Here is a 23,700-nt window from a genome sequence, read left to right on the forward strand (position 1 = left end):
TCTGTAGTCTGGGTAATGCTAAAAGGACATGGGTTCCAAGCAATTCAGCAATCTTTCTGTGCCTAATCAACTAAGTGGCTTAAAGGTCCATAAAATCACTGTCACTGTAGGAAGCATTATGGCATCTAAACAAAAGCCCAAATCCATTTTTGCTGGCCTGGTTGTATTGTTGAACTCCATCAAATTGTGGACATGTTTCAAGACCTCTTTTTCAATTGGCACAAAACACTAGCAGCTAACCTGGTGTATTCACTCTCAAGGGTGGGGGGTAGTGGTCTTTAAAATAACTTTGACTCTTTTTTTGGGTCAGTGATAACTCATGGAGCGACAGCTATCTACGAGGTTCTGAACTGAGTACCTCGATATCTTTATCTTAGTTCACTCTCACAGCAAATGTGTCTGTAGGTGTTAACCCAGTTTTACTGATAAAAACATGTTTCAGAAATGTAAAATATCTTGCAGAGTTCACAGAACCACACCCAGCAGAGAAGTAGGGCTGGGAATCCGTTTTCTTAAATGGAGACCTAGACATTTTGTCATGGATCGCTCAGATTCACTTTCACTGCCACCATCTACTTGTGTGAAACTTGAGTTTCTCTTTCTTCTGTAAAGGGATAATTATAATTATTTCATGAAGTTGTTGTCAAAGGATGAGGGGATGCTTATAGTGCCAGACATGTAAGAAATGTTGGCTCATTTCTACCTCCACCCTTATGACTGGAGGAAGATCTTGGGGCAGAGGAAGGGACTGCCCCGAAGTATCTATACAGAATTACCCAATGACATTGTTCCCCCTACCCTCTCTTCCACACCAGAACTCTTCATTTCCATGTGTCCTTTATAAATCAAATTAAGACTTTTCTAAATACCATCAGAACTTCAGATAATATGTGGCTAAGTTACAGGAGCAATGGTGGGCTATACAATGTACCAGCACTCAATAGTACCTATTTAAATGCACTTTTTCATAGACCTCTTAATTATTTATCAGAGGTGTTTGATCTGCTTCTTGTCATGGTAAGGCTGGCCTGAAATTAAAAATAGAACCAAAAACTAGGGAAAGACTTTGACAAGAATTTCACTCTAACTCTATCATTTTTTCCTATTATTTATCAACCCTTTCTGTCGAATATTTTTTCTATATAAAGTTAAAATTTCCATGCTGTATATCAAAAAGACAACACAATGAGATGATGGGATAAAAAGCAATAAATAATCAGCATAGATGTTTAATTGTTTTTCTTCTTTAAAAGATTTTATTTATTTATCCATGAGAGAGACACAGAGACATAAGCAGAGGGAGTAGCAAGCTCCCTGTGGGGAGCCTGATGCAGGACTCGAACGTAGGACTCTAGGATCAAGCCCTGAGCCGAAGGCAGATGCTCAGTCACTGAGCCACCCAGGTGCCTCTCTCTCTCTCTCTCTCTCTGTCATGAATAAATAAATGAACCTTTTAAAAAAATGAAATTTGTTGTATAATCCAGGTTACTTTTAAATCATTTCAATATTTAGACCTTCAAATATGAAATTGACCCAAATTATCAGTCTTTGTATTGTAGAGAATTTGAAAGAATAATTTTTACATGATGACATACTAATCTTATCTCAGTGTACAGTATGCAAAGAAATGTATACATAATACTTACTGCCAAGTAAATGTAGAAATACCAGCTGCTGGCAAGAAGGAAAAGAGAAAAATCCTGGAAAGGATTTGAAAGATCTATATGAATAATGGTATTAAACCACAAACTAAAACATTTTGGAAAGAGTGAAACAGAAATACTCAGGGCATAAATGTCACTAGCAGGTATTTTCACACTTATAGAATTTTAGAGCCAGAGAGAACTTCTGAAATCATCTAGCCAATCTTCTCATTGTACAGCCGAGGGAAAAGGCTCTGACGCTAAGTCATCTGCTCAAGGTCACGTAGCCACTTACTAACAATGCCAGGAATAGAATCCAGGTCTTCTTGTTCTTGGTAGAATGCCTGGAAATTGAAAATTCCAAGGAGTTCAAGGGAAGGGAACAAAAACCCAGGAATAAGAGTTTAAGGCGAGAAAGGTTGATTTCTGGCTTTGTCAACTTTTTAGATTCAATTTTCTTCTAAGTCTAAATGAGGGAGATGATACTCCATCTTCCAAGTATAATAGAGGAATCATATAGAAGAATATTTATTTTGAAACTATTTAAAGAGGCTTATGGTCCTCAGTTAATATAAGCCCTGGGTCAAAATATGAAGATAAAAGGATTTTAATTTAGTGGCTTAAAAAAAAACAAACAAACAAAACCACCAAAAGCACCCTAGGGATAAATGCACCAATTTCACCTTTGGCATGCCAGTCAGTACACATTTATATTCTCCACTGAAGAACAATCGTGAAGTATCACAAAGCAGCTATTAATCTCTTTATGATATGACAACCCTGGCTGTGTATGAGACTGAGAGGTTTCTGACTTCTTGCTGGTATAGATTTTTCTCTTCATAGCCGTAAACTTTTTGATTTTTTTCTTTTAACAGATATTCCATCAATTAGAGCATACAATGTAAGAAGAATTTGTGAGTTCTTAAGCTCACAGGCTTTCCCACATCATAGTCTGCAAATAATTGTTCCACTGTCTTTTGGCATCTTGAACTTTGAAGGAAAGTTTGAAGCCAACCTGAAAGTTCCCATGATATGCTGACCTTCTCTTGCCCTAATCCTGATGGCTTTAAACCTATTGGGTTTGTTATAGTATGTGAATCCTTTTGGTGTACAGATCACAGTCGTTCTTCTATCTATAAAATTGTTTTGTTCCATTTATTGTGTTCTCTTTAGGAGCACCCACTGCGTGTTACATTGCTACTGCCAGATTCCATATCCATCATGTACTTACGTTTCTTCTACACCTTTCCCCATCAAAATCGATGGGTTTTCCCCTCTCCGTGGCAGCAGTACAGGTTTGATTCGATGAAGCTTCTGAGGTAGTCTTCATATTGCATAGCTTTTCCTTTCAACTCATTCTCCAAGAGTCACTTTCCTTCTCTTTTCCTTGTTTAATGATCTTGCCTCTTTGCCTATCTTGTTTGAGCTCTTGCTTTACTTTGAAGGGCTAGAAAAGTTTTATCTAAATGTTTCTTCAGTTGTGTGATCTAATTTTGTTCAAGCGTGGATTCTTAACCTTCACTCTCCACCCCCATTTTTGTAGTATCTATGCCTAAATCCCATATTAGTTTTTTTTTCCATCATTGAATGAAAGTGGCTCTATCTGAACCTGCCTGAGAATTTCGTGATGCCATTATCCTGCCTTCACCCTTTTTTCCTGATAACCTAAGCATTGTTTTTTATTTATTTATTTTCTGTCGAAGTTCAATTTGCTAACATAGATAGTTGACATACAATGTTATACTGGTTTCACATATACAATATATTGATTTGACAATATATTGATTTGTATATATTACTCAATATACACAATACCACAATACCACTATCCAATACTACAATAGTCTAGTCACCATGCAATATTATTGACTGTATTCCCTATGCTGCACTTTTCATCTCCATCTTATTTATTTTATAACTGGAAGGTTACACCTCTGAATCTCCTATATCTATTTCACCCACGTACCCAACTCCCTCTCCTTCAGCAACCTTTAGTTTGTTCTCTGTATTTATGAGTATGTTTATTCTTTTTTTCTTCTTTTGTTCATTTGTTTTTTAGATTCCATGAGTTAAATCAATGGTATTTATCTTTCTCTGACTTAGGATAATACTCTCTAGGACAATTCATGTTGTTGTAAATGACAAGATTCCATTACCTTTAATGGCTAATATTTCATTATTCCATATGTGCATATGTATATCACATATTCTTTACCCATTCATCTATTGGTGGACACTTGCCTATTGTAAATGATGTGGCAATAAACACAGGAATGTGTGTATCTTTCTGAATTAGTGTTTTTACTTTCTTTGGGTTAATACCCAGTAGTAGAATTGTAAGATTATATGGTATTTCTATTTTTTGATTTTTGAAGACCCTCCACACTGTTTTCCATAGTGGTTGTACCAATGTACATTCCCACCAATAGTACATAACGGTTCCCTTTCCTTCAGATCCTTGTCAGCATTTGTCATTTCTTAGCTTTTTGATACTGCCCATTCTGACTAGTATGAGGTGATATCTCATTGTGGTTTTTGATTTGCATTTCCCTAGTGATTAATGGAGCATCTTTTTATGTGCCTGTTGGCCATTTGTATGTTTTATTTGAAAAAATGTCTTTTCAGGACTCTGGCCATTTGGATATATATATATATATATATATAGGATATTACTTTTATATATATATATATATATATATATATATATAGGTGTTTAGTCTCAATTACTTATATATTTTGGATATTAGTCCTTTATCAGATATATTATTTGCAAGTATCTTTTCCCAGTATGTAGGCTGCCTTTTCATTTTATTACTGGTTTCCTTTGCTGTGCCAAAGCCAGCTATTTTGTTAGAAATAACCATAATCCCAGTGGTTTGTTTTTACTTTTGTTTCTCTTAGCCTGAGCAGACATGTCTGGGAAGATGTTACTAAGGCTGATGGCAAAGAAATTATTACCTATGTTTTCTGTTAGGATTTTTATGTCTTCAGGCTTCCTATTTAGTTCTTTAATCCATTTTGAGTTTATTTTTATGTATAAGATAGTTAGATATAAGAAAGTGATCCAATTTTATTCTTTTGCATGTAGCTGCTCATTGTTTTCAATACCATAAATCAAAGAGACTCTCTTTTCACTCATATATATCTTTGCCTCTTTTTTGGTAGATTAATTGACCACTTAAGTATGGATTTATTTCTGGATTCTCTGTTCTATTCCACTGACCTATGTCTATTCTTGTGCCAGTACCATACTGTTTTGATCAATATAGCTTTATGGTATATCTGAAATCTGGGATTGTGATTACTCCAGCCTTGTTCTTTCTCAAGATTGCCTTGTGGTTCCGTACATTTTTTTGTGGTTTCATATACATTTTAGGATTATTTATTCTAATTTTATGAAAAATACTATTAATACTTTGATAGGGATTGTGTTGAATCTGTAGACTGTTTGACTCTCCTTCTTTTAACAGTAAGCTTTTGCCCTTTGTTGGCTTGTGTAATTCTGCTATTATATGATTTGGTTTTATTTGAATTTGAAACAAGAGTATGGTTAAAGACCCAGGATTTATGTCCCAATCTGGATTTTACTTCTTAGCCTCCAAGTTGATGTCATTATTGTCCATTTGGATGCTTAAGTGCTGAAGCTATTTCTTGTGAAATTGGAATAAAACACTTTCAGATGTAAATAATGAAAGAAAGAAGCAGGGTCACATAAAAGTTCAATTTTTTGGGAATTGCCTACAGAATTTGACTTAGGGTTTTTAATTTAGTTCCTAAATCCAGGCCCTCCTCTCCCTCCACAAGATCTGTAAGCTATGCTGTTAATGAGCAATGAATGCAATTGAAAAAGAAACCAACAAAAGATTTATGTAAAGAAATCTTCCTGTAGTTTATTCATTAAGGGGTGGGGTAGTAATGGAGGTGAGTTATGTGAACATTATAGGATTGCAAGAATTGTTCATCTTTTATGGCAATTTCAGTCTAATTCTAATGATTTTGGAGAGATTTTAGGAGTCAAAATAAATCAACTTACACCCCTTAGATTATTAACACAATTAATTAAAAAACTATGGAAAGTTTTAGTGATTGGTAAGTTCCTTCCCATGGGCTTAAATAAAACAAAAACTGAAAAATAAATTTTGGTTTCATACACTAGTGAGGACTCAACTAAAATCTCTTGTTTATTCCAGGGACTGGAGACCTATAAAGCCTAAAAAGGATTTGGGGTCAGGTTGTGATTATCCTCCTAAGTTTGAGAAAAAATAATATTTTCTGGAAATGAACTAATAAAGGAATTCATTCTTGTTTATCTGGCTGAATGGAGACTTAGTTGTCTCCACAAATCTCAACTATTTTAAACCAGAATAACCTTTTCCTTCTCTAAAAACTTTGCCCTTTGAGTCAGTACCCCACATGGTCATTAATACAGTACTAAGTTTAGAGTTTGAGCTCAGTCAAGTTGGATTGACTGTTTAATTAGTTTAAAATATATCAACAGACATCCATCCGTAGAGTGTTACAGGACATGTGGCCAGATAAGAAAACTATGAAATTTGGGGTAAGCCAGTAGATTTCAAGTTCCAGGCTGGATATTTATATCATGTGATATTTTGGGCACATTACTTGCCCTAAAACTTAAAGCTTTATCTTTCGAAGTTGTGTTATAAGCATTAAGTGTGATGTGCTGTTTTTAAATCAGGATGCTTGGAACATAGGAGGTATTCAGTAAATGGGGTCACTGGACCTATATTTGGATGTGTGGAACTAGATGCACGCATAGGGTAAAAAATGCACTTCATGGGGTAATGATCTCAACACTTGGTTTAGCTTTCCTAAATAGGTGCCCCTGGTCTTTTGGCAGTGTGGCAGACTTGAAGGCAGATGAGCGAATTGAATGACTTTCCAACTCTGTTTCTGATTTATCAGGATACCAGCTCCTTAAAGAGGCTGCTAAACAAGTCACTTCTCGTGGCTCCAATGCCCATAAAGCACAAGATTAAAAAGTCCCATCCCAACAGACATAAAAATACAACGCAAGAGCTACAGTAAAGAAATATCAAAGGAAAATGAATAGGCAAGATCCACAAAAGAAGAAATAAAGCACAAGGAAATCAAACATTTTAATAGGCCCATTTTGCAAAGCATAAAGCAAAACTGGGTGATGACAAAATTTTATTTTTATAAACATTAAACTCACTTTTCCAAACAACTTGATGTAAGGAATAGCCAGCCTAGCAATGAGAATGAAAATGAAGATATCATTTACCAGAAGGCCTCATACTATCATTACCATTTGTTCAGAATAGAGGTCTCCCTGTCTCTGACTACCGGAAGAAGGAAAGTCTGTGAGCCTTGCTTTTCTGGGTGATGTCACCACAAAAATGAGCGAGTTCATGTAGGTGATCATTTCAGGCAAAGAGTAGTTTTAGTCAGCAAGTTTGTATAAGTGTGGGATGAGGGCTCATTAAAGCTCTCACTCAACCAGCCTGAAAGACACTGCAGGCTCTTGGTGGGAGGACTAACACTGGCTTCTCCGCCCCACTCCCCTCTGTGCTCTGCGGTCTCCTCTCAACTCTACACCTCACTTCTCACTAACAGCATGATCAATTCAAAATAAGTTTGCCTGCCATTCAGCATCATCACTAGCTGTCCCAGGGATTGGAACAGGGGAAGTCTTTACAGAGACTGCAGGAGGCCCAAAAGTCAACACCTGGTAGAAAAAGGAGAAGAGAGTGAAGGAAGGAAAAGAAGAGTCACAATTCCTGCTGCCCTCTACTAGCCTCACCTTGCAGGAGCACACAGAACACCTGTCTTCTTTCAGGGTCCACACCTGTCCATTGCGCTTCAGTCCTCCCTCATGGGGGCAGTCACCAGAGCAGGAGGGCCCCGAGGGACAGAGGCAGTCAAAGCCCCCTGCCAGGTTGATGCAAGCAGAATCATTCCAGCAGGTATGCGTTCTTAAAGCACATTCATCAATGTCTGCAATAAAGAAGGCGCAGAGCTTTAGAATCTAGCCAAGATTGTTAATAGAAAATAGTGATCATTTACAAAAGCATTGATTTACATGGCTGAGCATTTAGCTTGTGCCAGGTACCGTGCCAAGATGTTCACACGCATTACCTCATTTGCTCTGCAAAGCAAAGATGTATAGGAGCATCTTTTCTTATCTCTATTTTGCACATAATGGAGCCGAGGGTTACAGAAGTGAAATACGTACTGTCATATAGCTAATTACTATAGGGACTCCAATTACTAAATTATCCAGTAGCAGCTCTAAGCTAGTTTTAGGATATTCTCAAGAACTATACCATCCAGAGGCTATAAATAGTGCTAATTCATTAACAGTGTGGATACACCCTATGGAGAGCTGGCTCTTTTAGTAAAGGTGTGAACAGCCACTGAGTAGGAACAAGTGGGCAATTAGGACAACCCTGAACCAATTAGACTGCCTCAAGATCCTTAGGCCAAGGGTGAAAGAAGAGGAAATAATTCTTGGGGGGTGCCTTGCCTAATCAAATCCTCTCTATACTGATGGCCAAAAGCATTTTTGTTCTCACAAAAACAAAACAGAACAAAACAAAACCCATCTTTGGGCTATGGCAGGCATGTTGATGGAAGACACATATATTTTGCTGGTTTTGAATGATAGCTAAATATGGAAGGAAAGCATAAATCCAGTCAGCCTACCCTGATGTTCAAAGCTAGAGTGACCTTAACAACATCTCAAAGTCATAGCTGTCCAGTCCTGGTTGGAGCCTTTTCTAAGCGGGCCATCTATTACCTCAAAAGGCAGTCAATAACTCTTTAAGAAATGTCTTCCTTAAATGGAAATGAAATATTTTTCCAGTAACTTCTACTTATTGGTGCTAGCTCTGAGAGCACTCCAGAAAAGTCTAGTTGATTTTTCTTACTTATGACAATCTTTACTCTATTTAAAGATATTGGTCATTTGTCTGAGTCTTGTGCTCCACTGATTAATCTACCACCATGTCCTTCAACTATCCTTCAGATGATAACATGATGCCAATAAATTTTTACCAAGTCTTCTACGCACAAGTTTTTTTGCACACTAGGTATTACAAATGTTGATGATGACATGTAAGACACTGTCTCCTTCTGAAGGTGAGTAATAAGAAGGAACACAGAAGTATATGTAGATAACTACTGGTAGGCCTCTGATTGGAGGGTTTTTTTTTTAAATGATATTTCTTTATTTGAGCGAGAGAGAAAGAGGGAGGAGGGGCAGAGACAAAGAGGGGAGAGAATCCCAAGCAGACTCTATGTGAGCATGGAAGCTGTCACAGGGCTCCATCCCATGACCCCAAGATGATGACCCAACCTGAAACCAAGAGTCAGACACTCAACCAACTGCACCACCCAGGAGCCCCATGATTGGGAGGTTTAACTCCTATAGTAAGTTAGAATAAGAACAGTATAAATTAACTTACTCTACATCTAAATTTCATGTTAAATATGTACAATGTTGTAGGTGTTTGGTTAAGGGTTACAGGCTTAAAGAAAAAATGTAAGTGGCATTTTCTTTTAAAATACTCAAAGCAATCAAGTGTTTAAAGGCATAATATCAATTTTATTGCTAGTATCTGTACTTACATATTGTTTCAAAGCTTTTCAAAGCTTCCCCATGAGTTATGCCATGTAACTGCAAGATGGAAATAGTTATTCTCATTTACAAAAGATTAAAGTGAGGCACAGAGATGAATAAATGGTCATACTTCTACTACCATGTTAGAGCAAGGGATGTACCCTGGGCCTAACACATACACTAGAGGTTTTTTTTTTTTTTTTTTTTCTGTGCCAACTCAAGGTCTCTAAAGTCAGAATACAAGAATGTTGTGTGGTTTTATCTACTTTCAACTATTTACCCTGTAGATATTGCAACTCATTTTCAAGGATAAGATCTTATGGATCCTCTTTAGTTGAAATTCTGTGAATGATATAATTACTCAAAATTTGCTAGAATTTTGAAACTATTGTAACTTAAAAATAATGAGAAGTAAATGACCTATCTTCCCTTACTGCATGCACTGTTTCTGGATTCACAACAGAGGTAAAAAGTAGAAAATGTTACAGAGTTCATGCAATATTTCTGGAAGCTAACTTATTCCAAGATTTATTTTTTGTGTTTGTTCTATCAAATGTAGTCTCGGTCAAGATATTTAATGATTTCTCTTTTGAAAACTGGAAATGAACCTGGATTATAATACCTAGATTCCAAATTAACTATAATCTGACTTCAGTTATGTCTTCACTGTTTCCACTGTTCCTCACGGGGCCCCTGCTATTCTCAACACATTTTATCATATGGTGCTCCTACCTAGAGACCTTTCTCATCTCCCCAGTCTTTTTCCTCTAACTCTTCCCAGTTAACGGTAGCATTGAATGTGGGAATCAGGTGATCCCTGTTTAAAACCATGCTCTTCCAATTAATTGAGTGCTTACTACGTAAAAGGCATTTTACACATCTCTGTAGGTCTTTGGTCACATTATTTAGCCTGACATTTATCTCCTTTTTAAAATCATAACCAACTAATTCATTGTTATTTATTTATTTATTTATTTATTTATTTATTTATTTATTTATTTATTTATTTATGAACATGTGCATGCACATGCAAAGGGGGAATAAGGGAGGCAGGGGGCATGGCGGAGATGGAGGAGGAGGGGAGACGGAGGGGGAGGGGGAGGCAGAGGGGGAGGAAGAGGAAGAATCTTAAGCAGCCTCCACATGCTCAACATGGAGCCCGGCATGGGGCTCAATCTCATGCCCCTGAAAACATGACCTGAGCCAAAATCAAGAGTCAGGTACTTAACTGACTGAGCCACCCAGGCACTCTAATTTATGGTCTTTTCAAATAAAACTGTACATAAGATTCAAATATTTGTTTCTTGACTTAAAGAATGTTTATAGCAACTCCCACTGCAGTGACAATGTTGGTGGTACATCCTATCTTGGAAGAATACTAAAATGATATGTTTGCATTATTCTCATTCCTCGGTTTTTGCTTAAAATGACAAAATATTTGGTCTTACACTTCTCTCATCATATTTACAATCTAGTTTGGATATCTAGGAGATACAGATAGAGCATAAATTGATAGATAAACTGATGACTCATCACACATGTAATCATAAGAAATAAAATTCAGATTTCCCTGAACTCTGTATTAGCCTAGCTCTTCATACTTGTTCCCAACTACTGCATTAGCCTCCGATTCAGTCTCCCTGACTCCAACCAATTCTCACTCTAATCCTCTGATTTTTGATTGTGGCCTCAACAGAAATAATTGAGGAACCTTAAAAATTACTGCCCAGGCTCACCACCACTAAAGACTGATTTAATTAGTGTAAAGTAGGATCCAGACATCTGGGCTCTGTTCAGCCAGATGAGAATCATTGCTCTAAATACCTTTCACAGGGGAGTGGTGTTCTAAAAAGCAAATTTGTCCATGTCACTCTTCTGCTTACCACCTGTCAGTGGTTCTATGACATCTGTAATAGAAGATCTAAATTCCTAACCTATCATATAAGCCCTGATCTAACTTCAATTGTTAGCTTTTATCTCCTCCCTTTTTGTTCAAAAGCAATGGCTTATCCAACAATCAGTCCATGTTGTTTCCTCTGTGTGTGCCGTGCATATGCCTTTTCTAGAGTATTCCATACCTACTCTACTTTTTCTTAGCCTGTATGGAAGGGGTTGCATACAAATTAATTAATTGATAAGGTAAGCATTTAACTTCCTCTGTTGTCTTCATTCCTGTGCAGTCTTCAAAATCAAGTATCATCATTTTTCATTCTGCAAAACAGTCACTATCGACTCGGTACTTTATCCACAATGCTACCCAGGGATTTATTTCCTAGGAGTTACATATTTAATATATGCATCTCCATAGATAGATAGTGACCTCATTGAGAGTGAGGACTAAATCTTTTTTTCTTTTTCTCTTCTCAGTGCCAACAGAATGCACTGTGGTTGTAACAACGTGTTGATTTAACTTACTTAAATCTAGGAAGTTTATAATCCATTATTATTATAAAGTCTATTTTACTAAAATTTGGTCTCGTGGGTATTCAGTAAGCATAAGACATAACTGCAACCTTCCGCTTCCGAGAATACATTGTATCATTGAGTTTTCATCTGGAAAAGCCCATAAGACTGGTTCAAAGTACAAGAAATATAGCAAAATAGTAACTACACTAAAGTAGGAAGGCAACCTTCCGTCCTCCCTCTCTACTCTAGTTTCCTGTGAAATGCTTGAGAACAAGGACAGAGAAGGCCCATTAACAAAGCACTTCAGAAAGAAGAGTTCTTTCAAGATTCCAACCAGTAGCGACAAAAGAATCTTTAACGTATGGTCTTCTCTAAAATCATCTCTAAATTGGCAGTTTATGGCCAACTATAATCTGCTTTTCAAACATTTGACTATTTTTTCATTTACAAAGTTGCAAGCATTTTGGCAGTGTTTTCCCCTAATGAATTAAGACACCTGAGCATAAAGATGAACATACCTAGTGTGTGCAATTAAAACAGGGGACTAAACCTGGATTTGCTATTGCTGCTCCCAAATGAAAGGATTTCACAGTTGAACATAGAACCATATTGCCTACAGAGTTCCATGTAATTGCTTTACTTATGACACAGAAATCTAATTCTGCTTCCATGCAATTTAACAGATTTATGGAAAGCCAGATGTTAGCAATTATGGAAACCGACATCATTCATATTCTTGGTAATACAGACCTGTTTGCTCTGCACAAAGCCAACTTAATCTATTATACATATCCCAAGGCATCCAGAGGGAAGAGGCACCCTATTTACATATTGCAACTGTTGTTCTCTGCTGAGCAAACACAAAGACATTCACCCAAGATACTCACCCAAATCATCTGACAGGCCTCCATTGACAAAGAGGCAATGAAACAAAAATCAGGCAAAATATCCCACACTCAAATCTATAATCATTAAAGTGTACTTGCTTTTTCTTATTGTAAGTGATGGCTTTCTGTGATTTCCTTGTGTTTCTCCTTGTAAATTCATTATTTAAATGCTCCATGCTCAGATGAGAATTTCCGCAATAAAATTCTATGGCTAAGCTTACATTAGAACTAATTTTCTTGCATTGACATTCTCACAATTTCTGAAAGCTGTTATTATTGTACTCAATTTTGCTTTAAAAAAAGTCTGGTTGGGTCTAGTCAATCTGCTTTGTTCTTTAATTTGAGGTTCTTAGGTTATTTGGGCATGTAAGAAAACACAATCCAGAAATGTTTATATCAGCAGCAATCAAACCAATCCCAACCTAGCCTCAAACAATTTTCGTATCCTTCGAGAAAAATGGCTCTGCGGAAATTTTAATAGCATAACAGCTGCAATGGTGGTACCTGCCTCAGGAGCTAAAAGTTCTGCAGGTTGATTTCAGAGATCAAGGTAAACATTTTTGTCAGGGGTTTGGTAGCAGTTAGGTCAAAAGAGGAAATTTTTTCATTACCCCATATTCTACTTTCTTGAATAACTTTCATAACACATCTAGTCTTACTTCCAAACTCAAAACAGGTGATGTGTCAGAAAACAAAATGTAACCTGGGGTTTGAATATCCAGCTGTGTGTGTTCTGACTTGGAAATCATTACCAGACATTAGTTGTTTGGAAATGAGAACAGAGCTTGGGGGTTTATTAATGATAGACAAGATAGGGTGCAGATGCCTCTCCCACAGCTAAAGCAATATTGCTTTTTACAGTGACATGGAGAAACTTACAGGGAAAAATAGGCACACTGCACATCAGCAAAATAAGCGAAAGAAATAAGAAATCTGAGGTCTGAAGTGGCTTGCAAAATACAAGGCGAATGAAATTGTAACCTGCACAGAAAGTTTCAGGTCCAGAACAAGAGAGGTGATAGCCATGTTCTAGGGCATGCTAGTCATCCTGTACTTGGATACCATGTTCCCTTTAGAACACAGACTATTAAAGATGGGTTTGACACACACAGGACCCATCAGAAAGAGATCCATCACCTGGGACTTAAACTCATCTCACTTTAATGAAACATGAGGTGTTCAGCCTGAAAAGGTAAAGACTAAAAGAAAAGTGAGTGGTGGCTTAGTCTATTTGAGATGCTATGATGTATCTCTTAGGAAGAAGTTCCAACGTCCTTCCAGGGTCAGCTCGTCTTTATTCCAGCCTCCACTCCACTTTCTTGAGTCAGAAGAAACCCTTTCATATAATATTTCTCTTACTGCTCAGTGTGTAATTTTTATTACTCATCAGTGGGTCTTCCCCTTTTCTTTTGATTGAGTAGACTCTCTCTTTACGCAAAGGAAAGAGAAAAAGAAAACAGCTTGTTTGGGCTCACCCTTTCCTTACCTATTTTCCGGAGCCAGGTCTTATTTCTCCAGTATCTACCACTAACAGACACCTCCATTTACGCTTCTTCCTCCTCTCCTAAATGTTTGCAAACTTCCACAGAACTCTCTCTTCAAAGTCTAAATCCTGAAGTTTCTCATGACCCTTAGTTTACAAAACCATCCTCCTTTAATCAATATTTGTTACAATATTTGTCGTTTCAGTCTAAGCGTTCTCTTCTTGACCCTGGTGGGATATGATACTGCCCTATTCATCCTTTTACCTCTTCATTCACCCAATTGCTAATCACCAATCATCAATTTACTAAGTACACATATGTTTATTGAGCATCTACTCTGTCCTAGACATAGTGCAAAAGACTGGGGATAAAATAGGCAAAGAGTAGAGTCATGGTCCTACAAGTAAGGACTTTGTAGACTTCTTCAATTTTTGAAGTCATTAACATTTTCTAAGGTTCCACCTCTGGTCCCTGGCTCTCTTTCTCCTCAGTGGAAGCAGTAGAACATACCAACTAAAAGCCTAAGCTTTGGAATCCAGCAGCTGTGGGTGTCAGTTAACGTGACCGGTTCTTCCAGTTTCCCTGGGACTGAGGGAGTCCCTGAGATAGGGGACTTTCAATGCTACCACCAGGAAAGTTCTAGGCAAATGGGGACAAATGAGTCACCTGAGCCCCAGTCCCATCCCTACACCTATTGTTTGTATGACTTCGGTAAATTTAATTCACATTGTCGAACCTTGGTCTAAAATTGAAAAATGTGGGGAAAAAAATACTTCCTGGGATAACCTGGTAATTTCAGTAAGCATGGAATACAATGCTTATCATGTAGTAATTTCTCAAAAATGAATAGCTGTTATTGTTGTTCTTACTGTTTCTATATTTTTTTCTCTCATAGTATTCATCTCATCTCATGGGTTCCCCTGTCCCATTTTTTCAGGATATACTCAAATCCACACCACCAGTGCTGAGCTCTTTTTAAGCTGACATCTTCATCTGTTTACCACAGATTTCCACTTGAAATCTAAATTCTCACACAAATTCTCATGGACTTGAACAGTACATTGGCCAAACAAACCCAGAAATGCTAACACGCTAAGCTCTCTCTCTAAGCCCCGATCAGTAAATCTGGTGTTAAGGCTAAGTGAGTAATATTAAAAGGGGGCAGCCCCAGTTGCCCAGCGGTTTAGCGCCACCCGCAGCCCAGGGTGTGATCCTGGAGACCCAGGATCGAGTCCCACATCGGGCTCCCTGCATGGAGCCTGCTTCTCCCTCTGCCTCTCTCTCTCTCTCTCATGAATAAATAAATAAAATCTTTAAAAAAATAATATTAAAAGAATATAGTTTCTTGACACTCCATGGACTTGCCCTGGACACAGATCAACTTGATAGGGCTGTACAAATTTAGGTGTTCTGCAGATGGAGAAAACAATTCATCTAGATAAGAAAACAAGAGGAGAATAAAAGCAGAATGACTTTCTGGTTTACTTTCTGCCATGAATGACTCATGCTTCTTTAACTAGTGTCTAAATCTGTTCCAAATCAATATAATTTGGCATCTCCTGGGTGGCCTAGTCAGTTAAGTGTCTGCCCAGGTCCTAGAATCTAGACACAGTAGAGCTTCTCTGCTCAGCAGGAAGTCTGGTTCTCCCTTGCCCTCTGCCTCTCCCCCTGATTGTGGATGCACGTGGTGCTCTCATAAATAAATAAATAAATAAATAAATAAATAAATAAATAAATATTTAAAAAAATCAATATAATTCTGACCAGTGGAGAAAATAAAAAATCTATATTGAAAAACTTACTATCCAAAGGGAATTTTACTGCACAGAGAAGCTACGGTATTGATGCCAACAACCCCAGATTTATGTTTTTATATATCTGCTTATAGGTGAGATGGTGGGTTATGTTAGAGCTGCATCTGCATCCCTGAGTAGAACTGTTATGTTTTTACAAGTTGTTAAATGTTTAACACTGGGCCACATACCTGCTGTTGTTATATTCATTTTATTGTATAATAAAGCTTCACCCTCAACTGAAAAGAATTACCCTCCTGCACTTTAATTTTTTAATCTCCTTATGTTACCTCACATGCAGAGCTGCGAATGTACATTTCTATCTTCCTTATTCATTCACTCAGAAGGAATATTCTGGTCTTATTTATCTTTGTGTCTCCCACAGCAACTTTATAGTGTCTTTTTCCTGCTATGAGTTGCATGCACATGTGTTAATTTTGAATCTGGTTGAGTTGGCTCCTTGTCCTTTAGGGACTTCTGTTTTCTCTTTGGTAAAGTATAGGAATTGTATAAGATTTTTTCTAAAGTCTTGTCCATTTCCAGTTGGTATGAATACTTTTTACCTTTGTAGGATGAGTTTGTAATTCCAGTGTTAAAATATAAATGATACTAGAGAGAACAGGAGAACAGGATAGAGGAGAGTGGAAGAACCCAGCTTCAGAATGACAAAGAGATTTTTTTGAATTAAACAGGTTTTTCCAGACAGTCAATATTTATTGAAACATCTCTTGTCTCTATCAATGAGTGTTTACAAGCAGGTACTACAGAGAGAAAATAATGAAGCGAGAGATATAGTTTTTCTATCTGCATTGAAGCCTTGGAAAATGAAAATGTAGTCGCTGGTGGCAAATATACATGGGGAATCCAGGTGGTATGAAAACCAAAACTAACTATCTTGGCAAATCATTCTTTTAAACAAGTTGTCAGATGAGAAATAATTTCTTCTCTCTTCTAAGCCATCAGATGGTCTTAGGCACAGAGAGGTTGCAAAGTAATTTCATTTACTTCTAGAAATATCCTCCAACTTACATAGAAATCAAAGGTCAAAAAAAATTGTCAGTGTACAAATCTAAAACCAGATCTCGATCTAAAAAACAAGAGGGTCAGATTATATATATAGCCCTTAAGAATTCAGAGACCTTCCATGCCTATTATTTATTGTCTCCTTCAACCACTCTGTATTTGGGTCCCTAACTTTAAGAAAGTTGTCAAAGTTCTTCCCCAAACATTTTCCCAGTGGAAAATAGAGTTAGGGCATTGATGAAGGATAATAATTTGGACAATTGTGCCTTATCTATTGAGAGAACTAAACAAGCTATAAATAAATCATAATGTCATCTTATGGTGTCTTTTCTTAGATGTTCTCTTCTCTTGGATCTTCTTCCTCTTCATAATTCTTCTCCTAATCACTAAATTAGTAAAAATAGATCTGGGGCTGTCTTCTATTTTGAGGGGATATGCTCTGGAAAGATCTAGAAGGTTATTTGTGGAGTCAAGGGAAAATGAAGCAAGGAATAGAAGACTTCAGTCCACTGCTCTAGGCTTTTAGGAGACAAGTTCTGTTTATTTTGAATTTTTTTTCTTTCTGTGTTTTTTTACCCCAAGGGAGGTAAAACTATAAAGACTTTAACTAGGTTGGTTTCTAAGGAAAAGCAAAGGAGACCACTGCTCCTCTTTCTTGGAGCAAACTCTGGTCAGGCTCCTCTGAGCCCTCCGCTTGATGAGTCCTCAACCTTGGCATAAACACTGCAGAGTCTCAGCACAAATGATTTTGTCTACCCTATCCCACCACGTCAAAACATTTGAACAAACACTAGAAGAGCTTCTACATGCAAGACCACATCCCTAAGATCATGGCTCAAGCCCCCTTAAGTTCCTGCATGGGAAGGCTCAAGGCTGCCGAAAAAACTTACTGTTTCAGCCAACGCCTATATATATATAGGGTTGGCTATATGTAGCTAACCCTATATAGCAATTTCCACAAATAAATATTCAACATTGAGACACTGATATTATGAAATAAGATTCACAACTTTTACCTCCTTACCTTAGAACATAAGACCACTTTGTAATCTGGTTTGCACTTCTATTTACAGGGCACCCTTCTTGTTGCTCCCTACCCATAACACACTCATACGATATGAACTATTTTATCTACCCTGGAAATTTCACCAACCCTTGGACACATTTAGATCTCTTTCAAGACTGCTCCAATCCAACTGCTGTTCCTGCTTGGAATCCTACCTTAATATCTATTTTTCCTGGAAAAGAATCCCTTCTAATCCTGTAGACCCCATGAAAAAAAAATCATAATTTCTGTGAAAGATTCCTATGTACATTGCCATCCCCCACATGCCCCAAGAAGAAGTTAGTAAATTTTTTCCTTAGAGTCTTATTTTTATTTACTGTATATCTAACCACAACTCAATCTCCCCCAATTCTAGCCCCCTCCTCTTTCTCCATTTCAGACTGGAAGGATATTCCTACCAGGAATGTGTGCCTAAGACTTAGCACATGGACTAGCACAGATCAGACCCTCTCAACAAATGCTCACCGAACAAGTGAGTGATGATTTTTATGTTGACAGTGCTTTGTTTGGTTTGAGTACAATCATTTAAAATTCTCTGCTCATAAACCCAGAGGTAAACATTTCACAGCAGCACGAGTAACCTCAAACTAAAACAAACAATTCAAGATTTACTTCAAAGAAGTTGTAGATGCTGATCTCTGAATTGCTGCATAGACATGATCTTTGGCTCTAAGACTTTCAAGACAGAAATTTCTATAATGAAACACTTGTTTCCACTGAGTTTTAAGAGGCAGAAAGCTGGGGCGCCTGGGTGGCTCAGTGGTTGTGCGTCTGCCTTTGGCTCGGGGCATGATCCCGCAGTTTCAGGATCAAGTCCCACATCCGGCTCCCTACATGGAGCCTGCTTCTCCCTCTGCCTGTCTCTCTGCCTCTCTCTCTGTCTCGAATGAATGAATGAATGAATGAATGAATGAATGAATGAATGAATGAATCTTTAAAAAAAGAGGCAGGAAGCTGACACCTGTAAGTAATTCAATACCATAAAGTGCTCAGATACCAAGAAAGGCAGGTGAACATTCCCAGAGATCACACTGCAGATCTTCAGGTGAAAAACATCAAAAAGCTAAATCAAGCTGGTAACTGGAAACACCAAAGCTGGATCCTGGTATTTCAATGGTGGTTTTTACATTGTTGGGGTCAGATCTGAGACCCCAGTGAAATCTGTGGTTCCACTTCCTCCAAAAGATGCATATAACCACATACACATGAAACTGCTTTCAGTTTAATGGCATTCCAGAGCCTCTGAAGGCTTCCAATGAAACCTCCAAGGCAGCAATTCTCAAACATGAGTGGGCATCAGAATCACCTAAATGAGGCTCATTAAAACACAGATCACCAGCCCAATCTCCAGATTTGCTGACTCAGTAGGTCTGGGGGGTGGGGAGGGTAGAGTGTTTTCATTTCCAGTGACTTCCCAGGTGATGCTGATGGTGCTGATCAAGCTTCTAGAACCACTGCCCCAAGCTACACAGAATTGAGTTCACAGACAGTAATGTTAGGAAACTCTGTTTTAGGAATACCACGCTCATTTTGTTGTCACCCAGTTGGTACTGTCAACTGTTCAGGAAGTAAAACAGCAACAATAATGACAACACAACAAACCAAGCCATTTCAAACTTAAGAAAAGATTCTGCATGTTGCAAGCTTCAAGATCCTGTGCAGGAGGAAATCAAAGACCCTCTATTGTTACTTGATGTTTCAAAAAAAAAAAAAAAAAGGCCAAGTTCGCAATGACGGAGAGGACTTAAAGGAAACCACAACTGCACTGCAAAGCACCATTAGGGAGACCCAGCAGCCTTCTTCCTAACGGCGATTCCTCCTCTATCAGCCCAGGTGAGGCTCTACCCCCACCCAGGCCGTCCTTGCAGCTCCCATCCCTGCTTGTTTCTTCTTCCCAGAACTCCCACGGGGCCTACTCATGCACTGCAGAATTGTCCTCCAAGTCCTCTTTAAATCCCCACAGTTGGGATCCCTGGGTGGTGCAGTGGTTTGGCGCCTGCCTTTGGCCCAGGGCGCGATCCTGGAGACCCGGGGTCGAGTCCCACGTCGGGCTCCCGGTGCGTGGAGCCTGCTTCTCCCTCTGCCTGTGTCTCTGCCTCTCTCGCTCTTTCTGTATGACTATCGTAAATAAATAAATAAAAAAAAAATAAATCCCCACAGTTTAAGGAAGCACCTTACTCACGGTAAGCAGTCTACCTACTGCTTTTGAGCTGTTACGGCCCCAGACATCACATTACCAAGTCTTCATTTACCACAGTATAAAAGAAAGCAATCTTATCTTCTACATTATTTAAAAAAAAAAAAAACCCAAGAAGTTAGGCAAGCAATATGAAAAGCAGACAAAATATCCATTCCAAAGAGAAATACACTTATCAAAAAATATAAAGACTGGACCATTTAGCTTAAGGACAAACCAGCAATACCCCAATAAGCCTGTAGGAGATCACTCAGAGGACAGTAGAGTTGAATGATTTACTATGTTTAATGACCACAGTAAAAAAGAAAGACACAAAGTCACATTCTTTACAACAAAACTCAATATCAGTCTAAAAATTACAGGTATTTCAAGGTCAAGTACTGTGGTCAATAACCTATTGTTGTAGAACTTGAAAAAAAAAAGCCCTCTTTTGAGCAGTTCATTATTCACTGATACTGAATAAATGACATTTTCTAGAAATTCCTAGAGTAGGCTATTTTCATCCTTGAGTTTTCAGTTAGTATATTCTACAGAGTGCCAAATCCACAAGATGCCTGGGAGAAAGAAAAAAAAAAAGGTTTTATTTATTTTATTTTATTTTTTTTAAAAAAAAGGTTTTAAAGTCTAATAAATTCAGGACACTAACAATGTAAAGCAAAGGCTCTGACAAGTCCTGCAATTAACACACCAGGTTAATAATACATAATTCAGAATTTCCCAAATATATTTGCTAATAAAACACTTCTTTGAAAAATATCCCATCATTAGTGTCTAGATCTAGACTTTGCTAAATGTTCTGCTTGAAGTCTTGCCCCAGTTGGGTTTTAACCACTGATGCCAACTGTTGGGGGTGCGGGGATGCTTCAATTAGTCAAAAATCCCTTTGTTATTTGTCTCCTTATGCCAGGTAAAATCCAGAGCCCCATAAAATATATAGGGCCTACTATATTTTCATACTCCTTAGTTCAATGCAGTGCTCAGGCCTCAGCTGCTGAACAGAGTGTGAGCCAGCTTGTTCACCTGTGCCACTACAGCTCTTCGGGGAGACCTGCCATTTTGACTCACAACCTTTTGATCCCCCTGACTACGACTGGACATCACACAGCAAAATTATAAGTGCCCATAGCCTTGGGGCCAGCTCTCAGCAAAGGAGCATGCTGATGCAATCAGGTTACGGTCTCAGATGGCCACCATACTCCCTATCTTTTATTGAGATATATGGTGATCCCTGGAATATGCTGGCATGGAGTAAAATCTCAGTGTCTTCTGCACACACACATATAAAATAGACTAAATTTAAAAATCAGGGACTTGGCATATCTGTGAGCATACGATGAAGTGGAAGATGGTGTGATTATCTGAATAATCATGACTCCATCTAAGCCTTTCATAAGTTATCTTCAATTAATTCACAACGGGCTGAGGCAATAGAGAGAGTAGAAAGAACACGGGTCATTTCTCACATGTGGCCGTGCTACTTGATGCATTTCCCCTCATCTGCTACCCATGTCACCAAGGGTTTTGAAGGGTCAAATGGCACACGGTTGGCATTTGATAAATAAAAAATGGCTTTTACATTACCATTTGTGGAGCAAGACTTTTAGTAGGCCATAAGGAATATTTTGTTGCTTGATATTTCAAAAATATTAATACATGGACACAGTTCTTAGAAAAGATGTTAACACTTTCTGGAAAAGGACATCTACCAATAAATAGCTGTGTGACCTTGAACACCTCTATGTGCCTCGGTTTGTCTATTATGCAGAGATTATAACCATATTTACCTGTTGGAGTTGTTTTGAGGATGAAATGAGTTAGTAAACATAAAGCTCTTAGAAAATTGCCTAGAACATGAAGTAAACAAGTAATCTTAGCTACTAATAATATAATCAAAATCTTCCCGTCCTTCACGTATAATCATCCCCATGTGGTTGGGATTGAGAAGACTGTTCTCTGATTCCCTCTGATCACTCTCTTCCCTAATTACCTATTTTATAGCATTGAACATATTATTTTGTGGTTAATTATAACCTGTTTCCGAATGCTATTGGTTGTTTTATGTATGTTGATTTTTAAAAAATATTTAATTTATTTATTCATGAGAGAAACACAGAGACAGAAACCCAGGCAGAGGGAGAAGCAGGATCCATGCAGGGAGCCTGATGTGGGACTCGATTTCGGGACTCTGGGATCATGACCTGAACCAAAGATGCTCAACTGCTGAGCCACCTAGGTGCCCCTTGTGTGTTGATTTTTATCTCCAACTTGGTGTTTTAAAGTCCTTATTGGATGCAAGAAAATAGTCCCTAAGACGTGGATCCTCTGCATCAACCCCTTTTAGTGCTAAGACCACCACAGGCTAATTTTTATGGATAGAAAACTTATATGCTTATAGAGGGTGTTTTTGTTTGTTTAAGCAGCTAATTTTCCTCCTTCTTTCCCCTTCTGCCTATATGATCTTCATGTGGACTAGAATTGAGGTCCCTGGATTCCTCATCCACTAATCACTGCTTTAACAAGGCCATAGTTGTTTTATCTGTTCTATGGCTGATTGCAGCTGCCATTAGGAAGGTGTTTGAACATTGTCACTGAAAAGATACTAAACAGGGCCAAGGTGGCTTACAAGATAGACCCTATAGTTGGTTTGAGATCCTCTTAGAGAAATTCCCTGAAGTGACTCGTTTTAGTTTCAAACTAAAGTGGAGCCAGTACCTAGGCCTATTGTGTCAGCTCAGATAGGCTGAGGTGACCAGTGAACCTCGGGTTTATACCTGAGTTTGGGCAATGAACTCTATTCTGACATCATTTGGTAAAGTATTTATCACCAAAACTGAGGAGGTGCTTTTGCCTCCCCTGAGAAGTCCCCAGAATATACTCAATTTATCTTATGTGCTGATCAGCTCCAGTCCTTGGTATGTACGTATGCATGCATGGTTGGTCGGTGGGTTGGACTTGAAAGGTGAGCAGGAAGTTTCCTGAGGGTCTGAAGGGACTCATTTTGCACCTTATTTAACATCTGCAACTGTGTGTTAAAGTCCACTGTAACGCCATTCTCAGAGACCCGGAATATCACATCTATTAGACGTTGGCAAATGTTCTTAAGCTCTCCCTTTTGGGTCCTGACTGTGCCAGTCCTTTTTCGTGCACACTCCTACCCAGGTGCTAAGACTGGTCTGCCCATCTGAGACATCTTAGTGACATGTGTCAGTTGCATGCCATGCATCTGAGGTCCTCTGAGTCCCCAAACCACACTCCAATATACTTCATACCGTTTCTAGTTAGAAGCATAAAGCAATTTAAAGAGCTCTATGGCCAGGTGGCATCTGCCTTTGGGAAGCCTCTTCAATAACAGAGAATCTATTTCTTGGCTGAAAACCAAAACTGAAGTTTCTGAAGTTCTTCGGCAACAAATACCAGTTTTGAAGTCAGTGAGATCTCACTAAATATTATCAAGGAAGGGTGAGAGCTGCTTAGCTGAAAATACTTTCTGTATGGGAGTGGGGAGCAGGCTCTTTTTTGTTTGCAAAGAGAGAAAATCCACCGAGCGTCCCAAGATTGGTGTGTGCCTCTGCCTTACACACCAAGACACAGCCCATGA

General features: G+C 38.3%; 1 protein-coding gene across 3 annotated transcripts in view; it reads right to left on the reverse strand.

Annotated features, from left to right (window-relative positions):
- The window catches only part of NELL1 (neural EGFL like 1), an 814,467-nt gene that overhangs the window by 11,261 nt on the left and 779,506 nt on the right, over positions 1–23,700 (reverse strand). For all 3 annotated transcript variants that reach the window (XM_055317810.1, XM_055317809.1, XM_055317808.1), the window contains one exon: positions 7,429–7,622. In XM_055317810.1, coding sequence (XP_055173785.1) covers positions 7,429–7,622 — 194 coding nt within the window. The remainder of the gene's footprint in view (positions 1–7,428; positions 7,623–23,700) is intronic.

The sequence above is a fragment of the Nyctereutes procyonoides genome, unplaced genomic scaffold (assembly GCF_905146905.1).
Source record: "Nyctereutes procyonoides isolate TBG_1078 unplaced genomic scaffold, NYPRO_anot_genome, whole genome shotgun sequence".
Taxonomy (NCBI): domain Eukaryota; kingdom Metazoa; phylum Chordata; class Mammalia; order Carnivora; family Canidae; genus Nyctereutes; species Nyctereutes procyonoides.